The 14,827-nt window shown below is 32.5% G+C and overlaps 1 protein-coding gene across 5 annotated transcripts; it reads left to right on the forward strand.

Moving 5' to 3' along the window:
• Window positions 1-8,488: 8,488 nt before the first annotated feature.
• LOC129312769 (dihydroorotase, mitochondrial-like) lies at window positions 8,489-13,760 on the forward strand. Of its 5 annotated transcripts, none has more exons than XM_054955471.1 (9): window positions 8,489-8,745; window positions 9,565-9,646; window positions 10,066-10,211; window positions 10,376-10,557; window positions 10,786-10,922; window positions 11,223-11,388; window positions 11,476-11,592; window positions 12,452-12,612; window positions 12,974-13,760. In XM_054955471.1, exons 2-9 carry the CDS (start codon window positions 9,617-9,619, stop codon window positions 13,166-13,168), a joined length of 1,134 nt encoding a protein of 377 aa, XP_054811446.1. In that variant the 5' UTR covers window positions 8,489-8,745; window positions 9,565-9,616; the 3' UTR covers window positions 13,169-13,760. The 5 variants fall into 5 exon arrangements, with proteins under 5 accessions (XP_054811446.1, XP_054811445.1, XP_054811444.1 ...); XM_054955470.1 differs by having other exon boundaries at window positions 8,489-8,716; XM_054955469.1 differs by having other exon boundaries at window positions 8,489-8,710.
• Window positions 13,761-14,827: the final 1,067 nt, after the last annotated feature.

Here is a 14,827-nt window from a genome sequence, read left to right on the forward strand (position 1 = left end):
ATTTTATTATTAGTCCCTATACTTTTTTTAATATTTTAGATCTATATACTTTTATTTTTCAATATTTTAGGTCCCTCATTGAAAAATAAAATCAGAGGAACCTAAAACAGTGAAAAAAGATGTAGGGACCAATAACAAAATGAGAGTAAACTGTATGTATTCAAAGTTATATTTTCCTTTTAAATTTTTTTTAGTTGTAAAAATGTATTTATTTAGTAATATTTTCTAAAATTTAAATATATAAATTGGACAAAACAATATTTTTTATTTTATTAATTTTAACTCAAAATTTAAATTATTTATTTAAATATCAACATAATTAGTTAAATTTTTTAAAATTGGAGAGAAAGTAGAAAATTAGATTAGAAGGGTAAAATAACAATTTTAAAATTTTTAATATAATTATAAATAAAAATTATATATTTTAGAATATTTAATGTAATATTCCATGGTGTTAGCATTTGGATTAAAGTGTATGTTTTGAAAATAAAGAAGAGTTCTCTACAATTTAAGTAAAATAGAAGGGAGGCCACTCTATTGTTTACTTATAAAAAAATGTGTTTTATCAATTAAAACATTTTTTTTCAAAACCATAAAGTAATTAGAACTATTCTCCTTCCCTATGAAGATTTGATTGTACACGACTTCTAATAACTAAAACACTTTATATTCATTAAATTATTAATTACTCCATTTAACTAAATTATTTAAGGGTTTTTTTGTTTATATTCTTCTAAGATTGCATTACTAATCATCCGTGCAATGCATGTGGATGGTAGTTGCCCTCTATGTGACTAATTAGTGTCAATGGTTAATATGTGTAGGTTATTGCATGCATGTCTAAAAAAAATTTAAATAATTTCATTTTTTTTAATTGCTTCATTAGTATATATATAGATACATTTTTCAATATGTAGAAAATTCATGTCCTCTTAAATTATCATGTTACCCAATTAAAATTAAAATTTATTTGTCCTCACATTTTTCTTGACTTAAATAATGATATTTTAAAATAAATCATAATTGTCTCTCTCATTACAGTTTTACAATTGGGAAGGAGAGGGAAGGTAGTGATAAGAAAAAAAGTTAAATGTCATTTTTGCCTCTTAATTTTACTTGAAAAGTCACTAGGTACTTTAAACTTAACTATGAAACAATTTTGTCATTAATGTTAAAGATTCCCTCTCCCTTCACCCTATCATTTTCTTCCTCATTTGTTGGCACAATTCATTTTTTAATATTTTTACTCTCTACCCCTTGTCTCCTTTTCTCCTCCCTTCCCATCCCTCTCCTTCTCTCCTCTCTCTTCTTCGTGACCTTGAGCAATATGGTTGAACCACGTAGCCATCTTAGCCACACAATCAATATCTTGGAGACTCATAAGGTGTCTTGTGGCTATGCCTATTGTGAGAAACTCAAGAAGGTAGACCTCCAACATGAAAGTCATAAGGGGGTTGTGTCATAAAACTTAAAACTCAAATACTCTAAAACAAAGTTGTCAAGCTTGTCACCTTAACTCTATATAGCATATGCTTCTTCCTTATGAGTAGCCTCGTCTCCTATCTCCATATCTTTGTCTGACATCCTTAAAGGCATCAACACTCGAATGAGTAGACATATCAAGCTAGCAACAATGATATTAGACAACATGACATACAAAATGCCTAGGAGCTGGAACTTGACTTGTCAAAACCCAATTCTGGTGTTGTTCATTTTGAGATCATAAAAGAGGCTTATATATTTGTTATAGGTGCCATAGAATAGAAAGTTGAGCTTAGGCTTGACAAAGAGGCCTAATAGGATTCCTCTGAGAGATATGGCAATGGCATGAGTGTGAAACATGGCCATTGTGTCATCTACCTTCTGAAGTAGCTTGGATCTCTTGTGGACCATAATCATAGTCACCCAAGAAATAGAGCTTGAGCATATGCCCATGACGATGGCAACCTATCCTTGCACAACACCTGAAGAATAAGAGTGCATGTGTGAATGAGTATGGAGTGAATGAAGAGTTTTGATGATCTCTTAGATTGCAGTTTATTAATTACTTACTGTTGAGGTGATGCTAATAAGGTTGGTGATCATGCCTTGAATTGCACCAATGATTGAGGGCTTGTAGAAGAAGATGATGTTAAGGACAACCCAGGTTAAGAGGCTAGTAGCAATGCATACATTTATGTTCAACATGGTGAAGGAAGCATCCACGCTCACCAAGTAAGGGTCTCCCTCGCTAAAGATGAAAGCAATCTACTAGAGAAAGTAGGGGGGAGAGAGAAGGTGGAAGAGAGTAAAAGGTAGTATTTTTCAATTATAAAAAAAATATAAAAATGGTAAGACCTCTTATTAAATATTTTATGATAAAAAATATCAATTCTACAAAGTTGGTGGACCAGCTACAATCCTTAAATAGTGCACTGATAAAAATATGCTCAATTAATTGTGACTTTTAACATTCCATATCTAAAAGTTAGTGGACCAACTACAATACTTGAACAGTACACTGATGAAAATATCCTAAATTAATTGTGACTTTCAACTTATAATAGTATAGCATGTGATAATTGATTAGACAAAAATGCACCTAGTAGTTGTAATATGGCTTTTATTTAAAGACAAGAAAAAAATTAAGCTCGTACACTGTTGCATGAATGCTGTGAAAACATAAAGAAAGTGTCTTTGTGCCACATGTCGCAACTTGCAGCACTTTTATTATGGCGTATAAATGACCACTGAAGTAGGAGGGCTTCTCTGTGCCATGCGCCAAGACGTATGTTGCGTGTGCACCATAGCACACAACCCATTTTTTGCAATTTTAAGCCACAAATAGAAGAAAATAAAAGGAAAGAAAAGGATGAAAATGAAGAGCAAATAAGAGTATTTGCTATGGTTCACATTTGGAGGATATTTAGGACATTTTAGAGTTATTAATCACCAAAGGTAAGTACCCTAGACTTTAACCTTCCATTCTCTTCCATTTGCTTGAAGTTTTTGGTTAGGGTTTAATAATGGGGGATGATTTTTGGTCCAAATAGGTTATAGGCCCAAACCTATTGACTCAAATGGAGTTAATAGGAGTTGATTGGAGTATTTAAACCTAGAAAGAATGAATTTTGATATCTTTGGTAGGTAAGCCTCATTAATATCCTAAAATGGTATTAATTAGGGTTGTTGGAAGTGTTGCAATGCCATAAATAGAGGTTTAATGGCTCACTAATGTTATTGGAAACTAAATAGAGTTAATAAACCTAATGGGTAAGCCCAAAGGTAAAAATTAAAGATGTTGGGTATTGTAGAAGTAGAAGTGTGAGAGTTGAAAGTGCGTTCTTGACAATATTAGAATTGTTTAATTATAGATTAAGCAATTGGGCATCATATTGGATTGGGAAATGAAGCTTAGAAGCTAAAATATTGAGGGGTAAACATTTAATTTCTCAAAGGTTTGAAATAACTAAGGGAACCTTATTTTGTGTAGTTATTTATTCATTATGTTTTAATGTACAATGTGCATGTTTGCATGTATGGTTAAATTTATAAATGTGAAAGCATGCCTAAGTCTTGATGATTGAGTAAATTGTGTTCATGCACAATTTGTGTATTGTCTTGACATGTAAATTTGAAATCCAAAGTGATTTTCAAAACTATGAATATATATGTATATTGGAATGAGAAGTATATGAATATGTGATAAAGAATGAATGTGTTAAGGTTAAAAATGATGAATATATATGATAAATGTGAAATGAGATTTGATGCTCACTTGAGCAGTGCATGGGTGTGAGCCTAACGTGTTGTTTTTTTGATAATGAAATTGTGAATAATAAGTGAGCATCGTATATGGCATAATTAATAGGTGGGAATTCGCCTAGGGAGAGGAGTAGATAAAATCTCTATGGTATTTTCGGCTAACTTTCAGTACAAGAGAGTATAGCCTTGTCTCATAGTTTATTGAGGGACTGTCCCATAGTTTGTCAAGGAATTAGAATCTAGTTATCTTTACCAATTTATCGAGGATATTAGCTTAGAATATATGACACTCTAAAGATTCGAGAGTGGGAAAGTCATGGTTTGAGAGTAAGTCATGTGATCTTTGGCCAAGTCACTGCTCACAATTGATGAGTTTGGATAGTCCAGTCATGTGATAAAGAATGAATGTGTTAAGGTTAAAATGATGAATATATGTGATAAATGTGAAATGAGATTTGATGCTCACTTGAGCAGTGCATGGGTGTGAGCCTAACGTGTTGTTTTTTTGATAATGAAATTGTGAATAATAAGTGAGCATCGTATATGGCATAATTAATAGGTGGGAATTCGCCTAGGGAGAGGAGTAGATAAAATCTCTATGGTATTTCGGCTAACTTTCAGTACAAGAGAGTATAGCCTTGTCTCATAGTTTGTTGAGGGACTGTCCCATAGTTTGTCAAGGAATTAGAATCTAGTTATCTTCACTAATTTATTGAGGATATTAGCTTAGAATATATGACACTCTAGAGATTCTAGAGTGGAGAAGCCATGGTTCGAGAGTAAGTCTTGTGATTTTTGGCCAAGTCGCTACTCACAATTGATGAGTTTGGATAGTCCAGTCATACAGATAAGCCCTATTTGGTGTTATAGCTATTTAGATTGGCTAGCACCCAAGAGAGAATGAATTGAATGACATTAATTTTTTTGGAGAACTTGAAGGAGAGGAAGATAGATGCAAGAAGTTAAGAAATAAGACATAAGAGATTTATCACAGTTCAGCCCAAATCTTAGCTTACGCCCTGTCCTTAAGATCACCCTTACAATTTTCAACTAAACTCACAAGCTTCGATAAGTGCTTGCAATCACAGTACAACTCTCAAGAATTGACTAGTCTTGATTTAATACAAACCTCACTACAACCAACAAGTTATTATAATTTACTTGAAAAAACTCTTTTTCAAGATTTCAACTAAAATATAGAACTCTCAAAAAAGAACTTTCTTGAAGGAGTAAATTAATTATAATTGAAAGCTTAGAAACTTGTGAAAGCTTTTTCACAAATTTTATCAAGAATGAAAAATAATGAATGTAATGCTTTGATGCATAACTTTGAAAGCTTTTTAAAAATGTTCAAATGATGAATAGTTCACTCAAAGATTAAAATTCTTGTTCTAGGCTTGAATTGTATCACATATATAGGTTTGATAGTTGACAAATTATTGAAACAGTGATTATAGCCGTTGGTGACATTTCTTATGTGCAACTAAATGATTTACACATGAAATAGAGCTAGCTAAGTTTTAATCAAGCATATGTGACAATTCAAGAGTGAACACTAGGGTAACTCATGTGTGTTTTGTACTATAAAGAGATGCAAACAATTCTATGTGACAAAATAAACGTGCGACCCTCAAATTCTCACATGTGAATTGGTCGGCAAAATACCAAAGCCAATTTTGTGTGACGAATCACGCATGGGACCAACTTACTATCATGCGTGGCATGGATGGTTACAAAATTCAAACTATTTTGGAAGACAGATCACGTGTGGAACATTTTAGCACATATACATGAAATAGCTAGTTACAAAACTAAGCCATTTTGGAAATAATATATCACGTGTGGAACTCATGTGCATTCAAGCAAGGATTGCATGATTCAAAAAACTTAGAACAATAATTGACAAATTACACAAGCGTACAAGATGAATCAAGCTTGAAAAGGCTTACGACTCACTGAGGCAAAATGTATTTAAAAGACTTAGTGACAAAATAATTAAGATGCATTTTTGTTTTACCCTTGGACTATATAATGGTTTAGGATGTTTGGTTTGTATATTGGGCCTTGAGATGTTTTTATGTTAAGTTGTAAAATTTGATAAGGCCAAAATACTAGTGCAAGTATATAAATATGTAATTAATTGTAATTTGGAATATTGTTTTAAAATGCAATGCGAAAACCTCCCCCTTTCTGTTTTTGGTATTAAAGGGGCTGAGGAATGAATTCATGGTACAAAGTTATATATGTGCTTGTGATGTGTTGTACAAGTAGTCCTAGGTCCAATGAATATAGTTTGAGTGTTAGGAATAACTTTTGGCACTCTTGAATACCTTTTTGTTGTGAAATTTGAGAATTGATAAAATTGTGTTTGGTTGTCCAACTTTCTGGTGTGACTTGTTTTAAAAATAAAACTCATGCTATTAGCTAGTATAGACACTTAGATTATGTCATTCAGACATCAAACGGAGAATTGAGACACGTTAAAAGTTATCCCATTTCCATTATCATGAGCATGCAACACGCTACGTTGTATGGTGCCTATGTCATGGCGCGTTGCATAGAGTGGCAAGATACAACTCAATGTGCATAAGTCACGATGCATTACTCTATTTTCAATAACATAAAATTTTTCAATTGTTTTCAACTCCTTTCAATCCTTTCAGATATCCTATATTTTTGAAGCATGTTTATACCCTGATAAAAATGGTTAATAAATGATTTTTACTCATTTTTTATTTACAAAGACTTGAAATTTCATTTTTCAAATAACAAACTTGATAATTTTTTTATGAGTTGGTCTCTTGAGTACTATGGATTTGGAGTGATAATATCTTTATGACCATTTTTGATTTACTATTTCACATTTCATTCCTTCAGTTCATTTCTACCTCCCGCCTTCTTCCATTTGACCAGAACATTCTGCAGCCTCAATCCTCATTATTTGTCTCCCCCCTTCTTCTCTCTCTTGAAGATCGGATTCTTTGTCCTCCATAGCCGCTCCAAAAATTTTTTCTTTTCTTCAAAGTTCGCATCTTGAAGGATTTAGTTTCAATTTGGAAGGGTAACCATGAAACATTGATTGAGCTCAAAATATTGACCATGGCCTCTAGCAAAAAATGCTCCACACTCAGCTTGCATTTGGGATCCGAATTCTGGACCGTCCCCTTTCTTTCTGCGCTCGACAGTTTCTTGTAAACAGAAAAAGGAGTGAAGATGAAAGAGAGTAGGGAAGTAAAGAAGTTGAGGAGCACAAAACTGAAAAACAGATTGCACATTTTTGGATGATGACACTGATTGAATTTGTGATTGTATACTTGTTGTAGTATGTTGCTAAGTTTTTATTTATGTAGAAGAAAATGTAACTACTGATTGAATTATAGTTTGAATTTTGAATAGTTGTATTTTTTCTTATCATTTCTTTATTAATTTATAATTATTTATTTGTTATGATTATCTTTTATCTCAAGTGCTTATTTTATACATATGATAGATTAATTAATATATGCTTATTTTATACAATAAACAATTATAATTTTATAAAACATGATTAATTATGAACTAAAAAATTATAAAATGAATTCTGTTGTTACTTAGGGAAAATAATGATGATGCATTTTGTTGGCCGTTGTTGCCAAATCAGTTCTCAAATCAGTAATAGCTTGTTTGTTTTCTATTTTTAAAAGTTGCTTTTTGTTTTTTAAAATAGAAAAATTTATACACTTGTTTGAATAAGTGTTTTTCATTTAATTGTTTTTTAAAACTATTTTCATTTTTTTTTTAAAAACAAAAAAATAGAAACAACTTCTGATTGTTTTTATTTTTTTATTTTTAAAATATACTAAATTTTATTATTAAAATTTATATTTATCTTGACTAATTTTTATTATTGTTTATCATCATTAACTGTTTATAATCATAACTATCAGTTTATTTTTTAATTTTAAAACTATTTTTTAATTAACATAGCCAAATGGATTCTCATTTAATTTTGTTTTGAAAAAATAATTTTAAAAATTATATTACAAAACAGTTTTTAAAAATAATAAATAAAATAGAAGCCATACAGCCCTAAGTTTTCATTTTTCTAATTTCTTTCTAGCTGTTTGAGTTCTTAGAAAATGATCTAAGGCTTACATCTTTGACATTTCCAGCATATGCACAGGAAACTTATAGATGACTTGCACAGTGATATAAAAGAAGTTAAGAATAAATAAATAAAGAGAAAGAAAATGTTATAAAATAAATTGGGGACACATTCTGAATGAATTTCATAATCTTGAAAGAAGAAAATATTTTTATTGAGACTCGAATTTAATAACCTTGGAAGAGGTATATAACTCTTATTGAAGAGAAACATTGTTGTGCTGTCCTGGGTCATCTTTGTAGTATTAGTTAAAATGCCCGCACCAATAGCTTGATTTATTTTTATATATTTTTAAAACTCATAATATGAATTCTGTTGTTGCGGGAGGAAAATAACTAAAAAATATGTAAATTAATCTAATTAAAATGATATCTCACCCGTTAAAATTTAAATATTCAAATATGAGATCCTATCAAGGCATTGAAGATCGAATTTTTAATAGTAAATGACAGAATTGACCCATTGACTTTATAATATCTAACGATCCTTGGAAAAAAAAAAAATGGAGGTGAAAAAATGCCCTTGCTGTCTTAAAATAAAAAGCGTGGTCCTCAAGCAATGCTCGCTCGCTCTTCTTCCTTAAGCTTCACGATGTTGTTTATCTCTCAGATTCCCAATAAGCACCTCAATCCTTACTCCATTGACTCTCTGCCTCCCCATCTCTCAGTCACAGATACGGAGTCGCTGATGTTACCCGCCCTCACTTCGTCACAGTGTCTGTTCTCCCTTGGTGGACAACTCGTACGTAGAAGACGAAATCCTGCTTGGCCCCCCTCTCGCTCAATCGCTCAAACAACCTCACTCCCTCAGTAGTTTTCAATCGTACAAGTCTTATCTGCTTCCTCCCCACTTAATTGGTTCTCCTTGTTCTTCAAATGTTTACTTTGTGTCGATTGTTCAATGGCTCAAGTATAATGATTCTACTCTGCTTTTTGCCCTCCCATTTTCTTGTTTTGTTTTAAAATTTTCATTTTAAGTTGGCTTTGTATATCGTGTAATCGTTTGAATATTGAACCTTTGAATTTATGAATATTTACGCAGTGTTTATTTTATTATGCACTGGTGTTTGCTTGAGTGGTGTGTAATTGGCTATTATACTTCTTCCCTCTTCATTTTGATTATTAGCGACTTGTATGATTTGGATAATGTTGTTTTGTAATGTTGGATTTGTTGTGTATTGGCATTCTGTTTATTAATCTTTTTATATTACCATCAAACTTGGAAATTCTCAAGGTACTTGTGATGTATGATCTTGTAAATGACTCGGCTTGAGTTGTGTCAAAATATCTGGAACAAAAATTAAAAGGGTATTAAATCAAATATGCATATTTCAAAGATTTCAGTGGTGTAGTATAGGTCTGCCTATGGCCACCACTCTCATTTAAGTGTTGTACCATTCCATTCAGGCCTTTTGTATGATGGATTATTGTTCAGGCCTTTGATTAGTCATGTTGCCAGTAACAATTGGGAAGCACATCTAGGTTGAATTATTGCATTTTACATTTTGCTTATTGTCATTAAACTAAACGGCAAGCAATTGATAACAATGTCCTCTTTTACTTCATTATTTCCCTTTCCCTTTTTATAGAAATGCATGTCATCGTAAGTAATAATTAGGTTCTGCCAAAGTACTGATTTGTTTCTTTTCCTTTCATCTCATAATTTCTTCATAACAGATAGTTCTGCAAGTTTTGAAGTGCTTGTGATGATGGCTTTGTCGTATCAAGAATGATGAAGACTTTGTTCCTTCCTTACCAAGTAATTCTTTTTTTTTTTTTAGTGACTTTATTTGTGAAGTTGTTTTCACTGGTCAAAAGCTCAAACTTATTTCCTTAACTAGTCTTCTGTGGCAAAACAAGTATTGAAAAGGAGGTGATGCGTCCTGCTGTGGTCTCACCTCATTTCTTTAATACTTGAATGATGGCCACAGTAAGTGTTTGGATTTTGAACTCTAATAATAAATTCGCTATTTTCTTTATTAATCCCTTCCAGGACCATTATCAATTTGAAAATGTTGGAATTCTGTTCAAATGGCTTCAAGTGTAGCTGAACTGTTTCTGCAATCTAACAGTTTATTTTCATTACTCAAACTACTAGACTGTATCATTATGTACACCATTGCCTTTTGTGTGAATTGTATGATTCATCTATTGTCTATTTTGTTATCTTTGTTATAGGTATTACACTTTTCATCTAAAAAATTTGAAGCGCATAAGCGCCTGTATTCTAAAGGACCAAAGACGGAGCTTACTATTACACAACCTGATGACTGGCATCTTCACCTTCGTGATGGTGACCTTCTCAAAGCTGTAATCTCTTCCAGGTAAATTCACTTATAAATCAATAACAGAAAGGCCTGTTGTCAATCCATTTACACTGATGATTTTTAGGGGATGAATGAGAGAAATGCTTGCTCCTAGCATCTTTTATATTCCTAAAAATGAAATGATTTTCAAATCCTGATTACTGACTAGTACTGCATTACAGTGCAAAGCATTTTGGAAGAGCAATAGTTATGCCAAATTTAAGGCCACCCATTACTACCACAGCTGCTGCTTTGGCTTATCAAGAGGCCATCTTGAAAGGACTGCCTAGAGACAGCAACTTCAGTCCCCTGATGACCCTTTACCTAACAGACATGACAAGCCCTGATGAGATTAAAGTTGCAAGTGAGTCTAGTTGTGCGTGCATAGTTTAAAAGAAATTTACCCATGAAATGTATTCAAGTATATGGCAAAAATGAGTTTTCAAGAAGTAGTAGCAAGTTTAATTTGCATGTCTAGGGTTGCATATATTTACGCTCTTCCATCTATCGCTTAGATTTTTGTGTTCATCCACCTTTGCCTTTATTTTTATAAATATATTACATTTATTGATGATGCTGACTGCATTGACAGAAAGAAGTGGTGTTGTTTATGGTGTGAAGTTATATCCTGCTGGTGCTACCACAAACTCTCAAGATGGCGTTACAGATCTTCTTGGAAAATGCCTTCCTGTTTTAGAGGAGATGGTTCAGCAGAACATACCATTATTGGTACCAATATGATTTCGCTTAACTTGCTTATTTGTCCTATTTTTTGGGGAAAAATTGTTACTTTTGTTTCTTCATTCTTTCTTTCCTTTTTAACTGTATGAACCTATTTTGTATGTAATGGACACCTATTTCACACCATGTTGCAATGATAAACATGTGAAGGCTTAAGTATGAACTGCATGGTGTTTGGCAAGCCACCCAGTGACTTGTTTCCCTCTATCCATCTGGTCTTTTTTCTGACTTTAAGTACTAAGATGTCTTTTCTTCTACATCCTTAAGCTTGAATTAATTGCTTTACAGGTTCATGGGGAAGTCACAGATCCAAGTGTTGATATTTTCGATAGGGAAAAGGTTTTTATTGAAACAATTTTAGAGCCTTTACTTCAAAGGCTTCCACAGCTGAAGGTTGTAATGGAGCATATTACTACCATGGATGCTGTTAACTTTGTAGAATCTTGCAAAGAAGGTATGTCTTATCATTTGGTTGAATGATCTCTATTTTTATGTTGTTATTTCATTTTTCATAATTTTCTCATGATTTTTTTTTTGTCAGGTTATGTAGCTGCAACTGTTACACCACAGCATCTTCTTCTGAACCGCAATGCTCTGTTCCAAGGTGGCTTGCAGCCTCACAATTACTGTCTTCCAGTGCTCAAAAGAGAAATCCACAGTATGTATTTTTCTGCCATGGAGTATAAATAATTTCAACCTCACATCTTTCAGGTGCTATACCAGTCTTCATTAAAAATAACTTGAGATAAAACTCAAGGCTTTGAAAAGCAGACTGGTCATTGAACTGGTAAAAGGTTAGTGGTTCAACCGAAAGTCAACCTGGAGTCAGACCAGTCTTAATTAAAATAATTTAATTTAATTTATATACATAAAAATATTCATATTTGAATATGAAAAAAATAAATATTTAAATAAAAAATCATTAGTTTTGCTCAAATAATCCAACAAAAATTCAATGAAGAGAGTAAAATCTTATACATGTCAGCACAATGCCAACAAAAGTTTAGCAAACTCAGTAAAATCCCAATAAAAAGTTAAATAATTTTGCTCAAATAAGCTGAACCAAAATTTAGAAATAGTCTCTATCACAACTAATATTTAAAGATTATTTTGCAGTCTACTTTCCACAAATCTTACATAATCTTCTCATAACTGTTAAATTTATCAAATATATTATTAAAAAATAAGTGCATTGCAATGGACCAAGTTGACCAGTGGGGTTGCAACTGGGTTGGTCCGGGTTGGCACTACCCTAGGTTAGGTCATAAATCAGACCAGCAAATTGGATGGATTCATACTAGTTGAACCAACCAGTCCAATCTTGTTTTTCATTCATTGGATAAACTACTTAAATAAAAGGCATGAATGTTATGATTTACATGTGGCATGAATGCAGCTTTCTTCCAAAGTCTTGAAATGTTCTTATTGCTTGTCTCATCTTCTGATATTTTTCTTTTCCACATAATTTTATACATCATCATCATCATTCTATTATTATTGTTATTTTTGTTTCACAGGACAGGCTATTGTCTCTGCTGTTACTAGTGGAAGTAAAAGGTTTTTCCTTGGAACTGATAGTGCACCTCATGAAAGACATAAAAAAGAATGCCCTTGTGGATGTGCTGGCATATACAACTCCCGTGTCGCTCTATCACTCTATGCCAAGGTCTTTGAAGAGGTAACACCTCAATCATGTGTTAAATTTTACATTCTTTTATTTTCATTTGAACATTTTGTTGGGTTTAAGGAGCTGGGGAAGTGGGTGAGTTCCAGTAATGAACTAGGATTGCTTATTTATCCCTCATGGATTCAATTATTCAAATCGTATTATTTTCCTACATGCTGGCAACATAATTATTTCTTCAATCTTTTGAAGCAAATATCCTGGTGATCCCTTTGACGATATGGTCACATACATTTTTGTTTGCTTAATATATATGTATATAGATATAGATATATAGTAAACTATCTGTGAGATGCAACTGGAAGGAAAGGCTCGTGCTTTGCATGATTATTTGTAAATTGTTTCCATGTTTAAGGCTGGTGCGCTCGACAAGCTGGAGGCCTTCACGAGTTTTAATGGACCAGACTTCTATGGCCTTCCGAGAAACAGCTCAAAGATTAAACTGAGGAAGGCTCAGTGGAAGGTGCCTGAATCTTTTTCCTTTCCGTTTGGAGACATCATCCCCATGTTCGCCGGTGAAACACTTGAATGGGAGGCAGTCCTTTTTTGATTGATCCATGTCCTCTATCGAAAGTTCATTGTCTTTCTGAGAATAAAGGGAGTTCATTTAATACAACGGGACATCCATAAAGTTTCATGCAAGTCTCCCATTTAACATTAGCTTGTCGAGATTTAACAAGCCTTATGGGAGTGACTGCAATATTCCCAATCATTCTACAAGCAAGACTAATTATATTTTTTGTGAAAGATTGTAATATGATGATGGAAGATATGTTTTGTTCCCAAACTAAAAGCATCATTAGCTTAGTTGGAAAGGCGTAGAAATATTCTGCCTTTAAAATTCTATTTCAGCATATCGTCATAATTTTTCGATGAAAATAATCCCATTGGGTTTTGATAGTTTCATGATGTAAACTCTACTATCTGACAGCTGAATGAACGAAATTTGTTTTGGAGTTCCTTCTGAAAGCAGCCATTTCAATCAACTGATGACATGCGGTACAAGAAGTTGACGGCGCCACACCACACCGCATCTTTAAGCTTTCTTCGCCGAGGTTAATGTAATTTGCTATTTTGTTCTTTGATACAGAAATTGTCTTATTATTTTATAAATATAAACTAAAGCGTGACTTTTTGTTTTACATCTTTTGTTTTACACCCGCCTATTGCATGATCAACAAAACTGCAAATATTCAATATTTCTCAGTAATTAAATAATAACTGTGGTTAGTAATGGAAAATATAAGGAATTAATGGACCTGTTTAGTTAATCATTTGATCTTGGAATTTTTTATGGAATCCAACAGATTTGGGTAGCTAACAGCACATGATTTTAGAATAAACTATGAACAGTGTTGGGTTTCCCAAGTGCTAAACCTACTCATAGTGACATAAGATAACAATTTATTGCAACAGTGGGTCGCATGAGCATCGCGCGTGGGTGGCTGTTAAAGGGAGTGGTAGTCCTAAAACTTGTTCCATGAAGCCCAGTCCCCTTATCATCAAAGTCGTATCTCCATCTAATCTGTTATCATTGAAGTCTCTCTTGTAGCTAGAGAAAAAGAATGGAAGAATGACAATTAAGTCCCCCAATACTGAATTAATGGCAGGTAAATCCTCAACATGTGTTTTTTAAAATAAGTTAAAAATATTAATTTAAATAATCATAAATCCAGAAGTTTTAATTACAAATAAGTATTTAAGTAGTAAATATAATTCTTAATTGTAACAATAATTTTTATTTGTCCTCATATGAATTGATATTTAAAATTTATTTTGTATAAAATTTTGTTGGAAATTTTACTATTATTAATTCAATCTTTTAAAATCCAACTGTCATTCTCTCAAAAAAAAAAAAACTATACTTAGACATTAATTATACCAGATTATACTGAGACACAATCATGTAAATTAAATAGGCTTGGAAAGATCATACTGCACTGAGGATTCTCATAATCAGTTTTTTCCATTTCCTCTTGAGTCGATCGATGCACCTAATAAGTCTCCCATTCCTTTTAGATCATTCTAGACGCTTCTAGGTCATTGAAAGAGGAACTAGATGTTGTCTTGGTTATCAAGGAGGAGATGAATTTCATTGTATTTGTTTACCTCTTCAAGCTCTCATCAATATTAATTATTAGCCTTGTTATAACCATGGACGTTGTGGAGCTGGCTCATGTCTTCTAATTTTAACTTCATCTTTCTTCTT

This window comes from Prosopis cineraria, unplaced genomic scaffold, assembly GCF_029017545.1.
Source record: "Prosopis cineraria cultivar Desert tree isolate PC_DT_omini unplaced genomic scaffold, ASM2901754v1 PC6, whole genome shotgun sequence".
NCBI lineage: Eukaryota > Viridiplantae > Streptophyta > Magnoliopsida > Fabales > Fabaceae > Prosopis > Prosopis cineraria.

What these genes read in the sequence shown, in the direction of transcription:
- LOC129312769 (XM_054955471.1), top strand. Translation starts at nt 9,617, where the DNA reads ATGATGAAGACTTTGTTCCTTCCTTACCAA. An exon ending in AGCAGAACATACCATTATTG is followed by an intron (nt 10,923 to 11,222) that starts GTACCAATATGA and finishes ATTGCTTTACAG; the next exon opens with GTTCATGGGGAAGTCACAGA. An exon ending in ATGCCAAGGTCTTTGAAGAG is followed by an intron (nt 12,613 to 12,973) that starts GTAACACCTCAA and finishes TCCATGTTTAAG; the next exon opens with GCTGGTGCGCTCGACAAGCT.